This window comes from Phocoena phocoena, chromosome 5 (assembly GCF_963924675.1).
Source record: "Phocoena phocoena chromosome 5, mPhoPho1.1, whole genome shotgun sequence".
Taxonomy (NCBI): domain Eukaryota; kingdom Metazoa; phylum Chordata; class Mammalia; order Artiodactyla; family Phocoenidae; genus Phocoena; species Phocoena phocoena.
Window position 1 is genome coordinate 68,293,560 of NC_089223.1, and position 25,958 is coordinate 68,319,517.

Below are 25,958 nucleotides of genomic sequence, written 5' to 3' on the forward strand. Positions count from 1 at the left end.
GCAGGTCAACAAGATGCATTGCTCCCTGCCTGCACCACGGAATGCTTGTGCCTGTGCTTAGCTTACGGTTTCAAGTATGTGGAGGGTAGATTCTGGAAGAGGGTACCTTCTGGAGAGAGGTTTGTTGAGTCCACTGAAATGAAGCTTAGGAATTGTCCTAGCAGTTTATCTCATCTGGCATTATTCACCCAAGAGTAAAGTCTGAGAGTTGCATTATATTCAGAGGAACCTCAAAGGGCCTCTGAATAATGCAGCATTTATAGCAATAGTCTTAAGTGGCCATGAGTGCAAGAGAAAAGTTACGCACTTGAGGAGAGTGCTGAGATTTCTTCTAAGTATTTCTTAGTTCTGAATTTCTTGTAAGTATTTCTTCCTCTTCTCCCCTTCATAAAAGGAATCAATTTCCTAGTTACTGGAGAAAGCATTTGCACTAACCATGAATATGGTTTCTGGAGGTCAAATACTTGTTGATATACTTATATAAGATATTAAAATGAGCCTCTAGCACTTTCCCTACTGATTCTTCTCTTATGAATGCTAAATGAGATGTATTTGGACACAGGATTCCACATAGCACTGAGGCCGTTGTGCATTTGCCACCCAAGAAGATTATCCCTATAATTCTCCTGTGACCACCCACCCTAACCAAGAAAGCTTTTCCATTGTTGTGGAAGCCAAAGAAAGTTCATAACTCTTTACCTCTCTGGATGTATTTTACCACTCTTTTAAGCTGTAACAGGGCTTTTCAGGGATACTTTTCTCAGAATCATGGCTAGTTTAAGTGCTGGTTCCCTACAAAGTCTTAACTGATCCTCCAGCAAGAAATCATATTCCTATCTTTTGAATTCCTATAAATCTCATGGCGCTTATCATTTGCTACCTCGAAATGTAGTTATTTACATACATATCTTATCTCTCCTACAAGACTGTGAGCTTTGGAGGGGCAGTTGGTCTTAAATCGTTATTATATCCATCACTATGCTTATTATAATTAGTAGGTGTTCAATAACTACTTGTTGAGTAAATAAGTCAGTTCTACTACTGTTTCTGTTGAGCTGTAGTTCCACACTGGCTTTTTTAATTTATTTTTTTAAACTTTTTTTAGGGCTGTGTTTGATCTTGAAAGACCTCTTGGTTCCTGAACTACATCTGGGGCTCTGTTGGACTCCACACGGGTTCTGTGTGGTTTGTCCTGGGTCGCCATTAGACCTGTCGTCTGGTCTATGGCCCTTACTTCCTTATCTATGTGTGGCCTTCAATTTATTTATTTTATTTACTTTTGGCTGCATTGGGTCCTCGTGGCTGCACGCAGGCTTTCTCGAGTTGTGGTGAGCAGGGCCCACTCTTCATTGCGGCCCATGGGCTTCAGTAGTTGTGGCACTCGGGCTCAGTAGTTGTGGCTCACTGGCTTAGTTGCTCCACGGCACATGGGATCTTCCCAGGCCAGGGCTCGAACCTGTGTCTCCTGCATTGGTAGGAGGATTCTTTACCACTGCTCCACCAGGGAAGCCCCACACTGGCTTTTTACAGGTAAATGTTATATCCAAGCCTCAAAGGGTACCACCCACCCAATGCTGGAGTTATAATCAATGTGCTATAGCAGATCTTATATTATATTGTGTCAATGTGTTACATCACATTGGGTGAAATCTGAAACTGACCCTCATATACAGAAGGCAAGGAGAGACTGAAGAAAGAGGCAGATGACTCCAGATTGGTAGATGGCAGTTTTAATAAGCAAGGGAACTTACATGCAAGGTTTGTCTTGGACAGCTGCAAGGTGATTAGATCTCCATGCCTGCCAGAATCTTAAGAGTTTATATAGAAGACATAACGGGATGCAGTCATGTATACTATCCAGATGGTCTCAACAGCGCATTGCTCTCTCAAGGCTGTGTCCTTGAAAATGGCTTTGGCTGTGGGAACAGTGGGCGTAACGTACGTTCTAAGGACAGAAGAGGGGGTGAGGAGCCTCTGATTGCCTGAGTCCAGCTCATGGTTCAACTGGTAGGTCAGTCCTTTCCATGACCTCCTCCTGCCACTTAATTGTAAACTAACTCTGAATCAACTCACGTTGGCTGGTCGATTAAACCAGGTTCAAAGGGAATGGGTCAGTAAAGACATTAATCTAGGAAATCAAGCCATTCTTAAGCTAACAGCATACGTTCTTTCAAATAATATCTCCCACAGAGAATTCTTAAAATTACAGAGAGTGTCATCACATCCGTGTATGTAGTGAATACTGCTTGCAATATGTGTTAGTGAACCAGAACTCATTTTGATGTAGGAGGAATAAAGCAGAAATGGAGAATCACATATGCTTTGCAATTCAGAAGAACTCATCAAGGTTGCTTTTTTATCCATGGGAAATTATCAGGTACTGGTTATATACCAGAAAAGATCAAATGCAGGATCATCGGTTAGGACAACTTCTTGATTTTGATAAAGCTCTTTCTCAAAGGTCATTCAATTTAAAAAATTAGATTTTTCTTACAGAGGAAGAACCAACAAAACTCGGTAATGAGTAGCATGGGGGGATGATGGAAATGTCCGGAGTCTCGAGGTTATAGGAATAATGGAGTTTGTTTTAGCACAAATATGGAAGTCAGGAGAACTAGTTTGAAGGTAATGGATAAAGAAGGAGATTAGTTTGGTTTTGGACATGTTGAAAAGAGTTGATGCTATGTACTAGGCATCAGAAATATATGATTTAACTTGAAAGGAAGTTCAGGACTCAAGAGATTCAAGAGCTGGGTACACCAAGGTTGTAGTTCAAGCTCTGAAACTGTCAGAGAGGGAAAGGCAAGGAGAGTCAGAAGTCCAAGAGAGAACCATGAGAAACATCTTCATTAATGGGATCAGAAGAGTTGCTCATAGTGACTCAAATCGCTTTTAATTCCATCTCTGTTGAAAAAATTACTCCCCTAAGCCAGTTGCAATAAATGAATTTCCAGACATTGTTTCTGGCAAGATATTGAGCTAAGCAAAATTTAAAGAATTGGAAGACAAGAACTTTATCTCGTTGAACCATCTCCATTGCATCTCATCATTCTCTCACAAATTGATGGGCTGCAGGGGCAGTGTGGACAGTGGAGGGCATCCTGTCAGTGGCCAACAGAACAGGCTCTTTCTCACTGTTCAACTTGCCACTAAATACATGGTCAGTAATATTCAATCTTGCTGAATTATTAATGGTTAAAAACTTATTTGATCTAGATTCATGCAGATTTGGGTTAGGACTAATGAGCAAAACAAGAATGAAGTCTGGATAATGCCCTGTCCACAACTACTCACCAGTATTTTATCACTGTATTAGGCACTCTTTGCTTAGAGTTCTAGGTCAAGGTGAGTTCTTGCCATGGTAAGAACAGCCCTTTGGAATAAAACCAAATTAGCAGATACATTTAAAAAAAAAATCAAGATGGAATATCGTTATAAGTTCATATACTCCTGAAAAACATTTCAGAAATAGATGATTTGCTCTTCCCTGAGTGTGATTTGTAGTTATTGGTTCATTTATTAGCGTGATTTGGTGACTAACCTCATTTCAGGCCCTAAAATACACGGAGGAAAATCTCTTAGGAATGCTGCTTCTTTAACTGGATAGCTGTACTCTAAAATGTCATACCACATACTGAGTTGCTTTGTAATATTAAAACCATGTTTCATTTTCCTCTCCTACTTTAGGTCTTGGGAGCAGATGATGATACCATGGGTGATGGTTGCTCTCAGAAGCTGGCGACTGTGAATATTCTTCGTTTCCTATTGTTGGTCCTGATTCCATGTATCTGTGCTCTCATTGTCCTGCTGGTGATCCTGCTGTCCTTTGTTGGTAAGTGATGCCATTATTAAAGATAAATGAAGTTAAAATTAAAATTAGCATGATTTATAAGAGCTCTTTTTTTTTTTTTTTTTTTTTTGTGGTACGCGGGCCTCTCACTGTTGCGGCCTCTCCCGTTGTGGAGCACAGGCTCCGGACGCGCAGGCTCAGCGGCCATGGCTCACGCGCCCAGCCGCTCTGCAGCATATGGGACCGGGACACGAACCCGTGTCCCCTGCACCGGCAGGCGGACTCTCAACCACTGCGCCACCAGGGAAGCCCAAGAGCTGTTTCTGCTGCTCTGGGTGGTGGTTTACCATTGGAGGATCTTTCCCAGTGGGGAGAAATCTGATTGTATTTGCATTTTCAAAAGACAAAAGACCTGGATACACTATAGGGGACTGGAGGCATAAAGAAATGAAGGCAGGGAGACAGGTTGGCGAATGGCGATTGTCTAAGTAAAAGATGATAAGGGCTTAGATTAAAGCATTTGGTGCACTAAAATCAACAGAAATCAAGACAGATTGGATTTTGGCATGAGGGAGAAAGAGAAATCAAGGTTGACTCTCCGATTTCTAGCTTGGGCAACCAGGTTGATTTTGGTGCCACCTGTTAACGTAGGAAGTAAAGGCGGAGGAGAGGGATGCAGGTAGATGGAGGGCAGGCTGGAAGTTCAGTTAGGACGTGTTAAGTTGGAGATACTTGTGGAACAACTAAATACAGTGGAATCATAGTTTAAGTGCATTTATGGTGAGCAAATTCAGCAGTGCAAGCTGGGCCAAGAAATGGAGGATTGTAAGAGTCCAACACCTTACCTTCCTAAGGGAATTTCAAGGGAAATGGTGAGTCTGTGTGATTTCTGGCTTCTGCGCTGACTTTAGAATTTAACTCCCACCCCACTGTTTCTAGTCTGAAGCTGGAACTATCCAGAAGGGAAGCTGAGAAGGGAGCCTGAGTGCAGTTATGAATGTAGGAGTCTCAGTGGAAGCAGCGGGAGTAGATGAGTTGTTAGGAGAAAGGGCACTGATTAAAAGCTGGGGGCATAGGGCTTCCCTGGTGGCGCAGTGGTTGAGAGTCCACCTGCCGGTGCAGGGGACACAGGTTCGTGCCCCGGTCTGGGAAGATCCCACATGCCGCGGAGCGGCTGGGCCCGTGAGCCATGGCCGCTGAGCCTGCGCGTCCGGAGGCTGTGCTCCGCAACGGGAGAGGCCACAACAGTGAGAGGCCCAAAAATCTTGGGGCATAGCCCTGGAGGATGCTGGTGTTTAGGGGAGACAAGGAAAGAGAAAGCATCAAGAGATACTGGAAGTGTTGTTGGAGAAAAAGGAAAGGAACCGGGAAATGCTGGGTTCCACAGAAGCTAAAGGCAGAGAGATGGTCAGAGGTCACAGGGTGACAAGTAAGAAGAGGACAGAAAATGCCTCGGCCCAGGAAGTCTGCAGGTTTTCTATTGGGGTTTTAATCGTCCTGCTCCACGTGGTGCCAGCTCTGGCCTGCTCTCGGGCTAAAGGCAGGACAAAACCCTGAAACTAGCCTCTGCCTCTCTGTTCTTCCAGGACTCCCCTCCCCTCCAGACTTGGCCTGCTTTTGTTTCCTTTCCAGTACCGTCGGGTCGTTGCTTTTTTGTGTTTTGTCCAGAGTTTATAGTTGTTATGTCTGGGAGGGTCTGTCTGGTAGACGCTCCCTCAGTCATACCCCTGTCTTTTTTTTTTTTTTTTTTTTTTTTTTTTTTTTTTGCGGTATGCGGGCCTCTCACTGTTGTGGCCTCTCCCGTTGCGGAGCACAGGCTCCGGACGCGCAGGCTCAGCGGCCATGGCTCACGGGTCCAGCCGCTCCACGGCCTGTGGGATCTTCCCGGGGGCACAAACCCCTGTCCCCTGCATCGGCAGGCAGACTCTCAACCACTGCGCCACCAGGGAAGTCCCCCTGTCATTTTTAACAGTCTCATTCTCAGAACACTGTGTGGAATGGCTCACACACTGTGAAGAATATTTCCTTTCAATCTCAGGGTGGAATGCTAATATAAGTTTAAAACCCATTTTTAAGTGCTTCAGAGCTTAGAGGCCTCTGAGAAGAGGCAGGGTGCTATTAAAACAGTGTTTTAATTGGGTTTATTTGTTTGTTTATATATTAAATTTAAACATTTTTATCACTTTATTGAAATTTAATTTACATACCATACAATTTACCCATTTAAAATGTGTAATTCAATAATTTTTAATATGTTCACAGGTAAGTTCAACCATCACCACAGTCAATTTTGGAACATTTTCATTACCTCAAGAAGAAACTCTATTCCCTTTTAGCTATCTGTCACCCTCCCATCTTTCTGTCTCCCCTGTGCTCCAGCCCTAAGCAACCACTAATGTACTTTGTGTCTCTATAGATTCCCCTATTCTGGACATTTCATATGACCATATGTGGTTTTTGTGACTGGCTTCTTTCACTCCACATAATATTTTCAAGGTTCATCCATGTTTTAGTATCTATCAGTACTTCATTCCTTATGGCGAAATATTACTCCGTTGTATGGATTTACCACGTTAAAAAAATCCATTTATCAATTGATGGACATTTTAGTTGTTTCCATCTTTCGGCTATTATGAATAATGTTGCCCTGAACCTTCATGTTCAAGTTTTTGTGCGGACATATGTTTTCAATTATCTTGGGCTTATACCTAGGGGTAGATTTTTCTTGTATCACTTATATGAGATTAGGAAGTGAACCAATTTGCAACCATTTCTTAGTGCTATTTTGGCTTATATGTAGGTAACCTTTAGAAAGTGGGTGTTTTCCAGACAGTCTTCAAAAGCATTCTTTTCATAGGCTCTGCACCAGATGATTTGATATAGATATATTAAGTAATATCTGCCCAAATAAACATTTCCTGTTTTATAACTGAGATGTTTGTTGTTTTAATGAGCGATAAAATCATTTTATACCTTTGTTTAAAAAACCTCATTAGATTCTGCTTGCTTTTAAGAATGTTCTGTTTGGTTTGCGCTTAAAATCCGTGCTCTTTCAAAGTTTTGTAGTTATTTCTGGGTCTGTAAGGGTTGCTAAGGGATGCTGGAATGCCAAATAACAGGAGCTCTAGCTTCAAAAGGCAAAGAGATAATAGTGAGAAGTTTATTGATTAGGAAGAGATAATAAAACCTTATGCTAATAAACACAGATGCACTACGCGTTTCTAATTTTGTCTCTTTGGGCTTCTGGCATGCGTAAAGCCAAGATGGCAGAGATTTCTGAAGATAAGAGAGTTGGACTTTCTGAATAATTATTTCAGCAGCAGGCTATAGAAAAGAGCAATAGCAAATCGTTTCTCTCCTCAACCCCTTAAACTGAAGCTGGAGCTACAAAGGTTTCGCTTAGTTTAATTTAGTTTAGTTTGGACTCTAAAATGAAGATTCAGGTATTTGAAGGAAATTGAAGAGAAAAATGAAGAGTAAGAAAGGTACAATATTATACCTGGGTTTTTATTTTTCAGTTATAGTCTAATACTGAAGGGCCATGTGACCTGGAAGAAAGAATTTATAACAACGCTAGGAGGTCTGGGTTTAGCATCTTACTCTTCCATTTACTAGATGGGTGACTTTTGGTCACATGTTTTACCTTCTCTGTAAGGTGGGGAATATAATGCTTATTCATTTCAGAGAATTGTTATGGAAGTAAAATGAAATAATATCTGTGAAAGTGTTTTTATTTATTTAGTTTAAAAAATTGTTTTATTTTCTATTGGAGTATAGTTGATTAATAACATGTTAGTTTCAGGTGCATAGCAGAGTAATTCAGTTATACATATACATTCTATTCTTTTTCAAATTCTTTTTCCATTTAAGTTAATACGAGTATTGAGCAGAATTCCCTGTGCTATACATAGGTCCTTGTTGGTTATCTTTTTTTATTTTTATTTTTTTTTGGCTATGCCGCGTGGCACGTGGGATCTTAGTTTCCCGACCACGGATCGAACCCGCACTCCCTGCAGTGGAAACGTGAAGTCTTATCCACTGGACCACCAGGGAAGTCCTGTTGGTTATCCATTTTAAATATAGCAGTGTGTACATGTCAATCCCAAACTTCCAATCTATCCCTTCCCCCCGGTAACCATAAGTTTGTTCTCTAAGTCTGTGAGTCTGTTTCTGCTTTGTAAATAAGTTCTTTTGTATCATTTTTTTTAGATTCTGCATATAATGGTATCATATTGTGAAAGTGTTTTTATAGGTGACAACATTCATTATGAGAGTAAAAAATTGGTTTTTGCTTATGAATATTATTACTAATATTAGATAACTTGTTAATAAATAGTTCTCTTACACTCAAAAATTAACCAAAAATGTCCTTATCTCATTTTAACTCTATCTGTAAGAACTAAAATCTGTGAACTATGACCCATCATCATAGTAATCCCATAATTTATAACCCCATAACCCTACAACCAAGCCATTGCCATAGTATAGTTTAATTGCTAGTAAAGTAGCTAGGAAGAAGTAAAGTTGACCGACTGTTGGATTTGCAGTGTGATGCCAAGTTTCACTTGACTGTTAGGCTCAGGCCTGAGAGCCACTTTCAGAGACTCACTCCTCTCTTATAAGAGCTAAACTAGCAGTTTAGTTCTTCCATCACATGTTGTGCTTCCATCACAGGACTGCAAGAGTCAGCTAGTACCATGGAATACTTGATCAGAGCTTGGACTGATATCTGCCTTAAATTATTTATAAATAATATAGAAACATTATATATGCAACACTTAAAGTAAAATTATGTTGACATGTTGAGCAACATTGAACAGACATAAAATAGTAGATATAATTTGATACTGTTTATTCCTTTATTGAATGCCTGTGAAATTTGAGGCAGTATCCTATGGGACTTGGGCACAGCCCTGAATCAGCATATCCTCATGGGCTTCCTAGTTCAGTGAAGGAGGGACACCTAAAAATGACCACACAGTTGATTAGTTACCACAGAGGTAACTCCTATGCAGGAAGAGAGTTTCTTTGAGACAAGGTCTGACAGGGTCTGAACGTGGTCTGGGAAGCCTTCCCTGAGGGGGTGGTGCTTTAACCATGACCTTCACCATGAGGATTTTGGAGTGGGGGAGTGGCGTGATTGATCTGGTTGGGGATGTTAAAAGGGTTTTTTGACACCTGTCTAGAGAAAGGGTTGAAGTGGGTAGAGAATGTGGCAGGGGAAAAAATAGAAAGTTATTTCAAGCATCTTATAAATGTGCTTTGGAGTATGGTCTGCACTGATTTTTTTTTTTTTTTTTTTTTTTTAAGCAGAAGTCTTCTTAGAAGCCCATATGATTTAAATTTATTTATTTATTTATTTCTGGCTGTGCTGGGTCTTCGTTTCTGTGCGAGGGCTTTCTCTAGTTGCGGTGAGCGGGGGCCACTCTTCATCGCGGTGCGCGGGCCTCTCACTCTTGCGGCCTCTCTTGTTGTGGAGCACAGGCTCCAGACGTCTGCACTGATTTTTGCAAACTATTATTCATCTCAGTTTGATTTCATCAAAGGTGTCGTCCCCCCACATCTCATTAGAATGTTCTTAACTATTTTTCCCCCAGCTGTTGAAGACTTGGTTTCAAAGTCTCGTCCACTCATCCACATCTAAAATAAATTTTGTTTTAGCCTTAAGCTTAAGAATGGCCTAAGGTTACTATTCCTAGTTTTCTTAATTCTATGTAAAGTCTATGTGGGACCTATTAATTTTTTATTTTTGTCACGCATTGAAGAAGAAAGAAATTATAGTGGTGGGGAGTATGGGAAATATGGTAAAATAGTTTGTTTTTCTTGAACTCAAGAGAAATATTCCTCTATAAAAGTGACTTTCCTCTTCAAAAATGCTAGATGAGCTGGAGATCATTGAACTTAAATATAGTTTTTCTCTTACCGAATTTCTTAGCAGCTTGTGGCTTTTACAAGAATTTGGAATGATAAGGATCTTAACTTCCTAACTTATAGTGTTGTGTTTTGAATATCATTTTAAAATGGAAAACTTCCCAGATCCTGATTTCTTTTCACCAAAACCTTAAGATTTTCCATGCTCTTTTAGGACCTGACTCCACGTTCCTTATTTAATTCTCCAAATTCCTTTAATAATGCTGGTCTTCTGAGCAGATGCAAGAACATAGAGTTCTCAAACCTGAAAATATTTTTTCGTTAATTCCTTAGGCCTGAGGTTATGCATTATGTCTAAAGTTTTGGAAAGGGCAGTCTAAAGCCTTGCACTCAAAGTGTAGTCCGTGGATGCAGCATCAGCATCGCTTGGGAGTTTGTGTGAAATGCAGAATCTGGAATCTTGGGCCCCACTCCAGACCTGCCAAATTTGCCTTCTAATGAGATCCCCAGGTGATTTCTAGGCTTCATCCAGTCCTTAACCCACTGCAATCTGACCTTTTCCTCTTCCTCTTCTTTTCCTACTACTAAGTCTGTTCTGAGGCCCCCAGTGTCCTTTTTTTGAATGTGCAGAATTTGGAACCGATGTGTGTTTGAACAAGAGTTTGAAACGGAGAGCCTGTGCTTTCTCTCTGTGTTTGTTTCCATCTGGTCACAATGAGCATGCCCGTTTCTGGTGCCAACAATGCTTTCTTCCATTCAGATGGGACGCCCAGATATCATCTTGGTCAGTCTTGACTACTCCCTTCTTCTCGAAATGCTCTTCTGCTTTGCCTGGATATTATCATTTCTAATTTTCCTTCTATTTCTGGCGGCTCTTTCTCTGTCTCCTTAAGCTCATCTTTCTCTACCTATCCAGTAAATTTGGGGGCGTCTGTCCTAAGCTCTCTTCTCACTTTGCACCCATACGTCTCTGGACAATATCATCTTCTCCCATGACTTCCTTCATCATTCATGCATTCAACAAGTACTTATTGAGACCTTCACTGGTGCCAAGCATTCTGCTGGGTGCTTGAGATGCAGGCATGCATAATATACCTTCCGACCTTCGAGGAGGCAGACAGGAAAACAGACAATTTCACTTGAGTGTGTATGTGGTATATGCAGAGTGTGCTCTGGGAACACAAAGAAGATGCACATTTGTGGGGAAGTCTGGCAAGGCCTTCTGGAGGAAGTGTTTAGATTGCCCGGGATTTAGACTTTTTTCACCTTGAATGTTTCATAGCATTTTTTACTCAATGTATTTATAATAATTACAGTAACAAAAGGAAGCTTCTACAACTTTTATTTTTCATTCTCTATTATCTATTGTATCAGTCAGGGCAGGCTATGCTATGCTGTGTAACACAAATAATTCTAATATATTAGTGGCTTAACAACAACGAAGGTCAGTTTCTCATTTGCAACATGTGCTCTGCAAGATGGCAGGGGGGGCTATGCTTATTCAGGTCATTAAAGGACTAAATTGATGGACCAGCCATCATCTTGAACCTTTGTGGTTATTGTGCCAGAAAGAAAGAAAGAGAGCCCTGGAGTAACTTCTATACTTTTTTTATACTTTTAAAAAAGTATATAATGCAGCATCACTAATTATAATCACAATGCCGTACATTAGATCCCCAGAACTTACTCATCTTATAATTGGAAGTTCGTACCCTTTGACCAACATCAAAGATATCAAGAGACAGAATGAGGCAAAGGAATGTAACCCCAGCATGTGCCCTAGTAGAATGGGAGAGAATTGAAAATATTTGATGAATAACACTAAGGCAACCACCCCATCTTGGTAAATATCTTCATTTACCCAGTAATTCAAACCGGAAACCTTGAAGGGACCTCTGACTCTTTCCATTATGTTCTTACAATTTTGCCTCTGAAAGCTCTCTCCCAAATGTTCCCTTTGTTCTCACTGCTTTTGCCTTGACTCAGTCCTTCTTTTCTCACTTGGGCTCTTGCAATAGCCTTCTAACTGTCTGCTAGACTTAGCCCCTTTCAAGCATCACCCTGTTGCCAGAGTGATTATTATAACATTCTACCCCATTTAAGACTCTGCAAAATTTCTCTATCACAACAAGATCAATTCCAAACCTATGACAGGAATACCCTTCCCAGTCTGGTTTCTACTTCCTTTCAAACCTTTTCTCTTGCCAGTCCCCTGTGTGCCAGCCATGTTTAACTACCTGCTAGTCAGCCTTTGCATATTTTCCCCTTTGCTCTATCTAGAAAGTTCTCTGTTCCCTATTACTACAACTCCCTCTTCCCCACAAATTTTCTAGGCTCAAACCTAGAAAATCCCTACTCATCTTTTAAGATTCACATGGAGGATCTTCTTCCCTAAGAAACCTTTCCTGACTTTCTCATATGGAATGACAACTTCTTCTCTAATTATTGTCACCGGATTGTCCTATGCATATCATTCTCAAAGCATTTGTATCATGGTCTGTAGTTTTAGGCTACATGCCTGTCTCCGCCAACTTATCTATAAACCTCTCGATGATAAGAAACTCTTACTAAATTTTGTAATTTACTTTCAGCAGAGAGTAAAATACATAGTTCCTGGCACATAGAAAATGCAAAGTAAATGTTACCACATGGCTAGAGATATAAAGATAAGGAATTAATTTCAAACTCATATCATAGGAAAATAAATTTTTTTAACATGCAGATGATGGTTGATTTTTTTTAACTTGTATACCTTGTCCAAAATGAGAAGGGTGTGTCGGTGTGTGTGTATGGGTATGTGTCATGTCCCAACTCAGTTCTTGGGTAAAGTTAAATAACTTCCGTAAGCTTTGGTTTCCTTCCCTCTGAAACTTCATAAAGAAGAGTTAATTATAGCATCTGTTTCATGGGATTGTTGGAAGGCTAACTCAATAAATGCCCATAGTGAGGATACTTAGTAAGGTGCCTGTGTTAGTTTCCTATTGCTGCTATAACAACTTGGTAGCTTAAAATAACACAAATATAGTACCTTAGAGTTATGGAGGTCAGAAGTCCAAAATTGGTCTCACTGGGCTAAAATTAAGGTGTCGGTAGTACTGTATTCCTTCTGGAGGCTCTAGGGGCCAGTCTGTTTTCTGCCTTTTCCAGCTTCTAGAGGCTTCCTGCGTTCCTTGGCTTGTGGCCCCTTGCCATCTTCAAAATGAGCAATGGCCCATTGTGTGAGTCTTTCTCACACTGCATAGCTCTGACACACACCCTCTCACCTCCCTCTTCTGCTTGCAAGGATTCCATGGCTACCGTGGGCTCACCTGAATAATCCAGGATAATTTCCCCATCTCAGATTCCCCATCTCAGATTCCCTAACTTACATCTGCAACATCCCTTTTGCCATGTAAGGTATGTAAAGTAACCTATTCACAGGTTCTGGGACTCGGGATGTGGACATCTCTGGGGGGAGCATTATTTTGCTGCCACAGTGCTCAATCCACTCATTGTAGATGATCAGTAATACTTGACTATTATTGTTGCAAATGCAGACTGTTTCTTAAACATTGTTAAATAGAGCTGTGTTATAGCTGAAACACTTTTGAGCCATACAGCCTTGATGTAATGTGGCCTTCTATTAATAACTTAGCATGAAAGAGTCACAGTTGTTTTACTCCAAAAGTGGGTTAAGTGATTCACTTTTGAAAATTACCTTAGCTGTTTTATTATGCTGGGATGCACTTAGAGTAAAAGGAAATTGGCATTTATTTAAAAGTACTTTAGGACTTCCCTGGTGGCGCAGTGGTTAAGAATCTGCCTGCCGATGCAGAGGATACGGGTTCGAGCCCTGGTCCTGGAAGATCCCACATGCTGCGGAACAAATAAGTCTGTGTACCACAACTACTGAGCCTGCGCTCTAGAGCCCGTGCTCCGCAACAAGAGAAGCCCCCGCAGTGAGAAGCCTGCGCGTTGAAACAAAGAGTAGCCTCCCGCTCACCGCAACTAGAGAAAGCCCATGCGCAGCAACGAAGACCCAGTGCAGCCGAAAATAAAAATAAAATATAAAAGTACCTTAGTAGCCCTAAGGAAGACAATTTTACTTTCATTACTATTACTGTGTAGTAATGACTAACAGTTATTGAGAACTTACTGTATGCCAGGAACTGTTCCAAGTGTTTATGTATGTATTGACTAATTTGATCCTAATGGCTGGCCCAATAAGGGGAGGTACTTTGATTTTCCTTATTTTATGGCAGTTGAGAGTTTGCCCAAAGTTTCAGGGCTAGTAAGTAGTGATGGGATTTAAACCCAGGTGGTCAGGCTGTAGAATCTGTACTTTTAACCACAGCACTGTTAAAATAGGAATGTGGAAAAGGATGGGGCAACACTGAAAGAATGAACACTCTACTTTGGGCTGATATCTCTCAGCATTTTTGTAGCTCATCGTGATGTAGCTTAACAGTATTTAGTCTTACTGAATTCTGTCTTTTGTGCTTTTAAAAAATGCATAATAGAGGACCAACTGTGAGTTGAGAGTAGGTTAGTTTCCAGAGATGCTTGAAAACAAATGGTCTAGTCAGTTTAGGCTTTTAAAGACAGGTCCTTTAGGCTTGTCGTCTTTGTCTTTCTCTCAAAAATATAGCTGAGGGACATTAGCTGCAGCAACTACCGTATATCATGTGTTATCTTTCTATTCTGCCAACTTGCTTTGATATGGAGAGTTTAAGAGCAAGGAAGCTGCTTTTTTTTTTTAAGGAAGTTGTTTTTCAAGGCAGTGTTTCCTGAAAAAGTTGGTGTTTAAAGAATATTTCAGAGTAAACAGATATTATTAGCACTTTCACCCCTATGGTTAGGTGAAAAAGTTAAAGGAAAGATTATTAATAAGGCTAGTCATTACAAACAAAATGTTAAGAACAACTGTTGAAATATTTCATACGATAAGGAACTCCCTTTAAGTGAATTACACAGGGATATAACTGAGGAGTTGGCATTTGCTCAAAGTGTGTTGATAGAGCTGGATGCTGACTTATAGGGTCAGTGTGATAAGTAAATTGATTTTATGGGTCTTATACATTCATTATAGCCATGTTAGTGGAAATAACACGTTATGTGCAAAATCTCTATGCCAAAATTAGCAAAGAAGAGAGCAACTAATAAGTGAAAAATAAAATTATATCTAATTAGTAAATTTTTCTGTATGAATAAAATACACATTATATAGAGAACAAATCTATCACATACATTTATCTTGATCTAGGATCAATTCTAAATCATTTTGAAAATCATAAACAATTAAATGAAGTCTTTCATTTCACCTACTGCATTTAATATTTATTCATAATTGCACAGTTTGGGGAGTGTGTTACCTGCACCACATGGTCATGATTTAGCTTTTACACTCCACCGTTTTACTTAGAATCCTGTTGACCTTAGTTAGCTAGAAAACAGCTGCTTTTCTATTTTGATTTGTAGTTAATGTTTTCCAAGTGTCAAGCACATGGAGAGAAATTTTTTCTGTAGACTAATATTAAACATTTTATTTATATTTCTTTTTTTTTTTTAATGGTCCATGGGCTGCTGGGAAAAGTGAGAGCCAAGTAGAGCATTCACTGTAAATGCTTTTAGGGAAAAAAAAGTCTCCCTTGGGTATTTCTATAATGGATCAATATCACATTCATTTATTTTCGTGGCATACTCAACCAGAGTGCTATATTCTGGAAACACTCTGTTGTCTATTTTGACTGAGTTAAAAATACATGATCTCTTTCAAAGTTTCCAGATTTTCTGCCTGAAGCTAAAGCTAGGGGATTCCCAATAGTCTTAGGTTGGACTCTTTATTTTGTCCATGAATAAATACCTTGAGGAAGTGACCAGTTGATAATCTTAGTATAATGCCTGTTTCTTATAATCAAATTTATAGTTTCTGGTCGAAGATGAAGATAATATAGTTTCTTCTTTTAGTTTTGCTGGAATTGGAGTTTTACTTTTTTGTGGGGGGGTGGTTTCTACGAGTGTTGGGAAATATTTGAGCCCTATTATTTTTATTATCTGTTGTGTGTAGTTCACTGAAATTTAGTGCCAAGTGTGGAGAAATAGAAGGCCGCAGGTAAGCTAGCACTGTTGTCCTTTGTGGCAGGTAGAAAGATAGGGAGAGCTTGTGTCCTGGGTACTGAGGAGCCTAAAATGATGTGTGAAATTGAGACACTGAGAAAGCAGGAAGGAAACACTGTAAGATTTGCCACATTTTATTTGTGGTGAGTCCCAGGTGAGGGCACTAGGAAACCTGGATGGGAGACTCAATTTCTAAACCTTTAGCTCTTGAGAAGCAGTAGCCACCTCACAGGGTTATGTGATCTACGACAGAAGAGAAACTACTGGTTGTCTCGAGAAGTGGGTGGTCTTGCTGGCCATCATTTTCTCTTTGCGTTTGCCTGGGAAAGCAGCTCTAGAGTTTCCCTAATACGTTTTTTAAAATAAATATTTCTAGACAATTCTCTAGCAGTCCAGTGGTTAGGACTCCACACCCTTACTGCAGGGGGCACGGGTTTGATCCCTGGTTGGGGAACTAAGATCCTGCAAGCCATGCAGTGCAGCCAAAAATAATAAATAAAAATAAAATAAGGGGCTTCCCTGGTGGCGCAGTGGTTGAGAATACGCCTGCCAATGCAGGGGACACGGGTTCGAGCCCTGGTCCGGGAAGATCCCACATGTCACGGAGCAGCTGGGCCCGTGAGCCACAACTACTGAGCCTGCGCATCTGGAGCCTGTGCTCCGCAACAAGAGCGGCTGAGATAGTGAGAGGCCCACGCACCACGATGAAGAGTGGACCCCGCTTGCCGCAATTAGAGAAAGCCCTCGTACAGAAACGAAGACCCAACTCAGCCAAAAATAAATAAATAAATATATTAATTTTTTTAAAAAGTAAAATTAAAATAAAATAAAGTAAAATAAATACTTCTAGTAATGTTTTAAAATATCTTTTTTTGGTCTTTCAGGAACATTAAAAAAAGCCTATTTTAAATCAAACGGGAGTGAACCTTTGGTCACTGATGGTGAAGTCCACGTGTATGATGTTATTCTTCCAAGTACAACTCATAACGAGAGCACCGGGACATCTACTGCCAATCCCACCCAACACATTCCAGCCTGGACTATGGATGCTTCTCTCCCAGGGGACCTAAATCACAGGAGCACAAGTAAGTCTGAAGGTACTAAGTAGCTGGGCCCTTTAATGTCTGTGGAACCCACAGGTAGATTTTTAAGTGTGGCAACTGATGCTCTTAATCACAATCACTTGTCACACAGGAAAAGCTCTGCTCCCTTATCTAGCAAGCATAGCCAAGTGCTCTGTTCCTAAACATGAAATGCCCTCAGCTCAGCCATCCAGATAGGGACTGGAGTAAGAAATAAAAAGGTACCAATGCCATTCAGTGTTTCTGAGACATAAAAATTTATGCTGCTTGCCCCAGTATGACAGTGTCGATTTTATGGTGGTTCTGTTTTTTAAGTTTTAAGTTACTTATTTTGAGATTGTTAAGTTAATAAGTAAACTAAGTTACTTATTTTGTTATTGGTGCCTTGTGGCAGGTGTCCTAATTCTGTGGTTCTTCGAGGTAATTTCGCTGTAAGCATCTTTGCCTTAGAGATCTTTGCTGTAAGCATTTCTGCCTCATAATTAATTGGTTGTAAGGCAATTTTACCATGAAAGATATAAAATGAAAAATGAAAGAGGGACATTTAAAAAGACATAATGAAATGTGAGAAATGAATAACAATTAAAAAGACATTGCTAAATACAAAATTTTTGAATATGTTTGAAATGTGTGTAGATTCATGGTGACACTGCACAAATAACTGATTTTATTTTGTGAGTTGTACCTTGTCTTCCAAGTCTTCTGTTTATAGTATTTTTATACACTTTTTTTTTGGCTTGTTGATTTGTCTCCTCGTTCAGCATTGCGCTTTTTCTTTTTTGCTAAAATTTGTTCCTTTGTTAAGAGAGGTATCAGTTTCCAAATACTAGGATGCATATTTGTAACTGAGTTCTGTGTTGCACTGTGAAAGCCTTCTCCACTGGTGTTTGTTCCTCGCATACTGTCACACGTCCATTGATAGACTTTCCAAAGTTCTATGGGAAATGTAGGTTCAACTCTGCGCCTCTGAGGCCCTCAGCCTCTTTCTCCTCCAGTGCAGTGTTTCAAGATAAGAAACCAACACAAAGCAAATCGTCTTCTGTCAGCTCAATAAAGCCATCAATAACGTCTCTAAGTGGAAGAAATGATAACACATTTCAACCCGTTGAAACCAAACTGTCAACCAGGTAGTTTACCTTTCATTGCAGAATTGCCTTACAGTCAATTAGTTATGTGGTGAAAATGTTTGCAATGAGATGCTTACAGTGAGAAGTGAGAAGACCAGGCACGCAGTTCTATAATCAAATGCCAAGGGATTTGACAGGAGCTATCCCTTCATTTGCTTTCGAGGTGTCTGTGTGTTCTCTCTCATTTCCTGGTTTTATTGGCCGGGCAATTTATTTTACTTGTTGGTGACTGACAGATAATCACACCTTGAGGAAAATGGCATGGCCAAAACTTCTATTTGAGGACAAATGGAGGTATTTGTCAGTCATTCCAGAAAAAGTGCTTGCAGAGAGAGAGAGAAGACAGAAAGTGTGGAGATGGGTCCAGTTAGATGGCAACAGATGATATGCTCTGGAATGTGACTCTATCCCTCAATACCCCTCCAATTTTTTTTAGTAAAGTTACTAACCTTCCAGAATGCTAGTGGGAGTGGATTAGTGTGGAAAGTTACCTAGTCAGTACTGATAAATCATAATCAGAGCACAGTCACTGTTAAGAGCTTTCTCTGCAGTTGTCTTGAGTCTTACTTTCTACTTCCTAAAACAAGGTTATGCGATTGAAAATTACCCAAAACCCATTCATCCCTGATCACTTTCTTGTTTGTTGCTCCCTCCTTCCTGAAAACCTCCAAAGGGAAATCACATCTTAGGTCTAGGACAGAATATTTATTTTCATTCTGAGCCAGGAAGGGAAGGATTAAGCTGACTCTTAAACTATCATAGTATGTTTGCCAGTATCTGAAGAAACGCAGGATTATTCTATCTCTCTAGCCCCAAAGAGTCAGAATGTTTGGCTTCCAGTTGTTTCATGGAGCACTGATAGATATTAACTGTTTCTTATGCTTAAGAGTTCACCAGCGATTTATACGGATTCATATTCATTACCTGACGGTAATACTACAAACCCAAATTATGCTAAGTAAAATTTGTTTTCCTCAAGGGTTTAATTTTGAAGTTTTTAATATTTCAGTCATGTCTTAAACACTTCATTCTTTTTTTTTTTTTTTTTACATCTTTATTGGAGTATAATTGCTTTACAATGGTGTGTTAGTTTCTGCTTTATAACAAGCACTTCATTATTCTTAGGGCAGTGTTTTTCAACAAAAGGGCAGAAGTAATTTAAGCAAAAACTCAGTCCAGTTAATGTGGTTGCAATTACAGCAATTGTTATTTTCTTTTACAAGGTGGATTTGTCTCTATTTTGAAAGTTCTGTCATTTGTTAAGATTCAAATAGAGGTGACAAACACATACCCTGAAGAGTAAAGAAACATATGGTCCTTGCTGCTCAGTTTGGAAGTTTGATGGGAGTCTGTTTGACTCATTTTCTCTTCCTATGGGTGGAACATTGCTTGAGAATATGAACGTAATTTGACATGTAAAGGAAACCCAGGTGAAATTAGAATGATTAAATGTAGAAAGGTCAAAACCTTTGAAAATGTGTCATTCTGTCTTGTTAATGTACTTGACAGTTAGCGTTGGGCTTTACCGTCTCACCACATAGACCCTCAATAGACTGTCTATAATAACTAAAATTATTTATTGTTAGGGATTTGATAGTTTTTCATACACTTCAGTAATACTGCTAGTCTGTGAGTATAGAGCTTTCGATAGTTTTCAGGGCAAGTTTGAATATTTTCTTTGTGGTCCTTATTATTATTTTTTTAATTTTATTGAAGTATAGTTGATTTACAGTGCAGTGTTAATTTCTTCTGTACGGCAAAGTGATTCAGTTATACATACATATATATTCTTTTTCATATTCTTTTCCATTATGGTTTATCACAGGATATTGAATATAGTTCCCTGTGCTACACAGTAAGACCTTGTTGTTTATCTCTCTGTGGCCCTTATAATTAGCTGACAAGGTATGCAGGACAGGTATACAGGCCATTTTTCAAGGTATGAAATTGAGGCTTAGGGAAATTAAGTTGATGTATCCGGTGTCACTTATTTACTAATTGGTAGCCATGGAATTGGGATTCAGGTCTTGGGACTCCTAGACCAGCGTTCTTTCAAGTATTTCATGCTTCCTTATTTAATTTCATTGCTTTCTTTTCAGTAGCAGGAGCATTTCTGAGCAAATTTTAAGCTCCAGGAGAGTCATGTATTTTGTTTACTGCTTTATAGCCAGTGCTCAACAAAATATTTGTTGAATGAATAAATAAATGAACTACAGTCATTTCAAAAATTTAATATCTGACCTCTTCTTATTGGTGATGCCAAATCACACTTCTCACTTGGTATTTATTTAACCAATTTTACTTAAAGTATAATTTAATGCTTATTTCTCTACTAACACCTAGCAGAGAATTTACTTTTATTCCTTTTTTAAAAAAATATTATTCTCTAATTAAAGTGTCATTCTAAATTTCTGGCATATGTAAAAGCTTTTTGAGTCCACTCTAGTCCAAAAATACAGTGGCGAGACATTCTGTCCTTCTCAATATCCTGGGTAGAAAACGAAGGGGAGAACTCCTGGCAAAAAGTACCAGGAAATAGCCTTTCCTTAAGACACTTCCTTTTGGGGGTCCTTAATATCATGCCAAAGCAAAGAATACTGCAGTTTGTAAAGTTTTAGCCAGATGCCTCCTAGGTTACACTGTGTGGCAGAGCTTTGTAAATGTGAAATAGGCTTTATGTGACATCCGTTACATCTGGAGTTTCATTAGTTACATTTTGAAAACCAGTTGTAATATGGAAAGGAAAAAGGCCCATAGTTAGCTTTCATGCTGTATCTCAGCAAGGGATTTTCCTAGGTTGCATTCTGTGTTTAGATTTTTATTTTCATCTTTTCTTCTTATATATTTTATAAATATTTAAGCATAAATTGAATTTTAAGGAGAGGGAAAAACTCTTTGACCAACCAAGAGCTTTTGGGTTAAAAATAATATGGCACAAAATAAGATAGCCTAGAAACTCTAATCAGGAATTAAAGTGACATGAGAGTGGGCTAATGTGCTGAAAGCGGAAAGTGTTTTGTTCTCTCATTGTGCTCTTTGATGACCAGCTCCTAAATCTTCTATATCAGATGAAAACACATCACACCTCTCATTCACTTACAGAAAGCTTTTTGAGGTATAATCCACGTACCATTAAATTTGACCTCTAATACATACAATTCAGTATTTTTAAAATGTATTCACAGAGTTGTCAACTATCACCACTATCTAATTTTAGAACATTTTCATCACTGCAAAAAGAAATGCTGTATCCATTATTCCTCATTTCCCCTCTCCCTCAGCCTGTGTCCAAAACTAATCTACTTTCAGTCTCTGTAGATTTGCCTATTCTGAACATTTCATATAAAGGGCATCATACAATAAATGTGTGGCTTTTGTGACTGGCTTTTCATATTTTTCTTGGATATAGGCACAGCCCTGGCCTTCTAGTATCCCAGGGAATATGTCAGAGCTTTCCAAAGGCCTCTTCAGACATCTCATTCCCTAGTTCTTCCTTTTAAGTGTTTTGGTCAGCCTCTTATTTACAACAGGTATCCTTGCCTCAGGTAGCTGTGATGTTAAACAATTGCCACAGATTGTTTTCCACACGTACCCTGGGGATAGAACTTTTTGCAAAGAGAAAGCTCTGAGTCAGATCAAGTAAAGACAAGTACTGAGAATGGATCCTTTCCGGGGAGCTTCTAGACAAGTTGAATGGTGATAATTCTCTGCGGGTGGCTTTTTGGGGAGCTTCAGACCCATTCTTCCCCCTAGGTTGCTGGTTTTTATAGATACCATGGTTGCAAGCTCATTGGTTTTCAAGGCTCCTGTAGAACTGAGGAGAGGGTGATGGGAATATGGCAAGTTAAAAATGTTACAAAGCGGGACTTCCCTGGTGGTGGCGCAGTGGTTAAGAATCTGCCTGCCAATGCAGGGGACACGGGTTCTATCCCTGGTCCAGGAAGATTCCACATGCTGTGGAGCAGCTAAGCCCCGTGCACCACAACTACTGAGCCTTCACTCTAGAGCCCACGAGCCACAGCTGCTGAGCCCACGAGCCTAGAGCCTGTGCTCCGCAACAAGAGAAGCCACAGCAATGAGAAGCTCGTGCACTGCAACGAAAAGTAGTCCCCGCTCACCACGACTAGAGAAAGCCCGCGCACAGCAACGAAGACCCAACACAGCCAAAATAAAACCCAGAAATGAAAACAAAAACCGCTACAAAGCTCATAGTTCTCACTGTGATTCAGCCATTTTTCTTGAACAAATGTTCCTCTGCTGCAAGCCTTTGGTTAAATTCCAAAGTTCTGAAAAATCTGATTTTGATATTTTTTTCCCAGTGTTTTTACTATTTCTATGGAGGAACAGATCTTTGGAGGGTCTTACCGTGCCATTCTGGAAGTATTTCCTACCCCTCAATCAGTTTTACCTTCCTTATCTACTCTACTGCTTCTTTTTCATTTCCTCCAACATTGGGAATTGGTTTTTCTTCTTTCTGTAATGAATAAATATGATCATATTATATATATTATTTTAAAACGGAAGACTTTATCTCCTTTTTTTGCATAAATCACTTCAATTCTTCTTCCTTTTGCATCATATTACCTTATTTCTGCCCACAGTTAACCCATCTTAGCAATCTGGTGTGTATGATTTTACAGTTTTCTCCATGCTCATAAATCATATATAAACATATATACACAAACTTGTATACAGAATGACATACACATAGAGGTGTTTTTGTCGTTTTTGTTTTTCAAAAAATGAGATCACATTTATTACGTACAGTTTTCTACATAATGTTTTTCTCACTCAAGAATACTTCATGTAAGTATCTCTAAGACAGTGATTTAGCTCTAATTCATTATTACAGTGATTAAATAGCATTCCATACTCTCATTATACCATAATTTAGTTCAACAATTTCTAACAATTCTTCACCTTGTATTTATTTTTTTTTCCTCAATGAACTATACAGTCCCTGAAGATAAACTGACTTGGATTGACAGTGAAACTGTCTAAATAGCAGTGATTTATTAGCACTGATAACTGTACCAAAATGCCCTGAACACATACTCCGAACTTGCTGCATGTAGAAAGCTTGTATACCAATCAGAAACCTTAAGATTATTCTTTCTTCCTAGTTTTCTGCTTTTAACACAGTATTTCTATTAGCTTGTAAGTGAGTTCTGCGAGAATACGAAGCTAAGAGGATCAGAGCAAGTCCTGAAATTTTACTTGGGTTACTATTCATCAGGAAACTATCCAAGGATGGAATATGGGGAGAGGGGCTCTCATTAGACATCTGAAATCAGATAAAGTCCCTTCTCCTTTTTCCCTGACATTTTCTAATCCTGTCCAGAGTGGAATCCTGGATGTCTTAATTATATTCTTCGTAAGTCAGTTATGCTGTTCTCAGATTCATGTGCCCGCCTCTCTGCATTACTGACTACAGATTATTGTGTGGTTTGGAGGGGGAATCTGTGCTTATATGTGTGAATGACATCATTCCTCTGTTGTTTTTTGGACAGTATTTCTTCATCTGGGGGCTGAGGGACCTCAGATTTTTTCTGGGAGACCCAAGAATTCTTTATAAGAACTTCTTAAATGTATGCTTTCATTTCAATGGTAATAAAAAATAATGCACACCTACTCTTGATAACCTGGATAACCATCTTATAACAAGTACTGAGATAAAATTTTGGTGACTGTATTTGTGTTTCTATTTTTGATAAAGTTGCTGCTAAGCTGTATTTCTTAGACATTTGCTAGCCATCGAGAAAGGAACAGAGGCAGATTTGGTAGTCTTCTCAATTGCAGAACTAAAGTATGTACTGGCATGTTGTACAAAGGATGCCTTTGTGGCAGTTAAAATAGAGAAAAACAGATTTACTCAGCGGGGATACATGGTAGCATAAGCTTCCTAAATACAGGAGAACTTGTGCTTCAGGAGTTAGCACCATATTCATGGTGTCTTAGCAGAACACTGTTAATATTAATTCATTAATGTAGTTAATTTAAATCTTATTAGTTTTGTAGTTTCATTTATGTTTAATTTACACATATTGATTTCATTGTATGTTAGACCTATAGGTATAAAGGGGTTTATGTTTAATTTTATGTATACCTGCATAATTTCTTCCTGTGAAAAAGCCTGTACGATTGATTCTTCAACTTGTGAAATACTGCTTTAGGGTACCTGAGTTCTAGCTGTTTTTGTCACATCCTCAGGAAAAACAGTGATGCTCTATAGCAGAGCTTCTTAGCTTTTTTGTGCCAAGTACTGCTTTGACAAACTGGTAAAGCTTATAGATGCCTTCTCAGAATAACGTTTTGGTGCTTAAAACACATTGCACAGAATCAAAAAGGCAATTTTATTAAAATCTAGTTATCAAAATATTGGAAGTATAAATTCATGATATAGTAATACATGTATTTATTTATTAACGTATTTAATAATGATATCAGCCTATGTCAATACCTGTAATTTTATAATATGGATGAGCATACATAATATTTTGAAATGTCTGTAATAACTCTGTTGATAGGAAAATAGCTATGATTTCTAAATAGTTTTTCTGATTGTTGCCTACATTGATAAGCATTTAAGTATGCTAAATTTCAACTGGAGGTTAATGGAAATAGAGATGCTATTTTTCTCCCATCCAATCCAATTTCTTCATAGACAGCAATTTTTAAAAAATTTTTTTTAATTTTTGCTGTACACGGGCCTCTCACTGTTGTGGTGTCTCCCGTTGCGGAGCACAGGCTCCGGACGCGCAGGCTCAGCGGCCATGGCTCACGGGCCCAGCCGCTCTGCGGCATGTGGGATTTTCCCAGACGGGGGCACGAACCCACGTCCCCTGCATCGGCAGGCGGACTCTCAACCGCTGCGCCACCAGGGAAGCCCAGCAATTTTCTTTTAATTGAAGTATAGTTGATTTACAATATTGTGTTAGTTTCAGGTATACAGCAAAGTGATTTAGTTATATATACATATATATATGCATATATATATTATTTTTAATTCTTTTCCACTATAATTTATTATAAGATATTGAATATAGTTCCTTGTGCTATACAGTAAATTCTTGTTGTTTATCTATTTTATATATGGTAGTGTGCATCTGTTAATCCTATACTCCCAATTTATCCCCCCACCTCTTCTCCGTTGGTAACCATAAGCTTCTTTTCTATGTCTGTGAGTCTGGTTTGTAATTAAGTTCATTTGTACTTTTTTTTAGATTCCAGATATAAGTGATATCATATACTGTTGTCTTTCTCTGACTTACTTCACTTAGTATGATAATCTCTAGGTCCATCCATGTTGCTGCAAATGACATTATTTCATTTTTTTCATGTCTGAGTAATATTCCATTGTATGTATATGTATATACATATATACTTATATATATGTATATATACACACATATATATACACCGCATCTTCTTTATTCACTCATCTGTAAATGGACACTTAGGTTGCTTCCATATCTTGGCTATTGTAGATAATGTTGCTATGAACATTGGGGTGCATATATCTTTTTGAATTAGAGCATTCATCTTTTCTGGATATATGCCCAGGAGTGGGATTGACAGCAAAAATTTTATGTATAAGCCCATGGAGGTCTTTGGATTATAATTAAGGACACAGGCTTTAGAGGAACCGGGTGGTTTTTTTTTTTTTTCTTTTGTTTTCTTTTTGGTAACTGGGAGAGTCTGAGGACTGCCTAAACTACTTCATTAGGAATTTGCTACTCCAAAATTTACTGTAGTCATGACCCTGGACACCACCCCTTATGTGCTCTGCTGGCCACCAGTGTTAGACTCCAAGGTTCAAGTATAGTTGGTTGCCCTCTCTATATGCTAAATCATATTTTTTCGGCTTAAAGAACAGTTATGAGATTCAGACGTGGGCTCTGGCTAATATCAATATCTAAGCAAGAACAAGTGAAGCATTTAAATGATTGTTGCCTGTTTATCTGGTTGGCATGGTAGCATTCTAATAAAGAT

General features: G+C 39.0%; 1 protein-coding gene across 1 annotated transcript in view; it reads left to right on the top strand.

Moving 5' to 3' along the window:
• Positions 1-3,693: 3,693 nt before the first annotated feature.
• CORIN (corin, serine peptidase) overlaps positions 3,694-25,958 on the top strand; it is a 222,061-nt gene continuing 199,796 nt past the window's right edge. The window contains exons 1-2 of the mRNA XM_065877801.1: positions 3,694-3,832; positions 16,642-16,842. Of these exons, the coding sequence (XP_065733873.1) occupies positions 3,712-3,832; positions 16,642-16,842 (322 nt within the window). The 5' untranslated portion in view covers positions 3,694-3,711. The remainder of the gene's footprint in view (positions 3,833-16,641; positions 16,843-25,958) is intronic.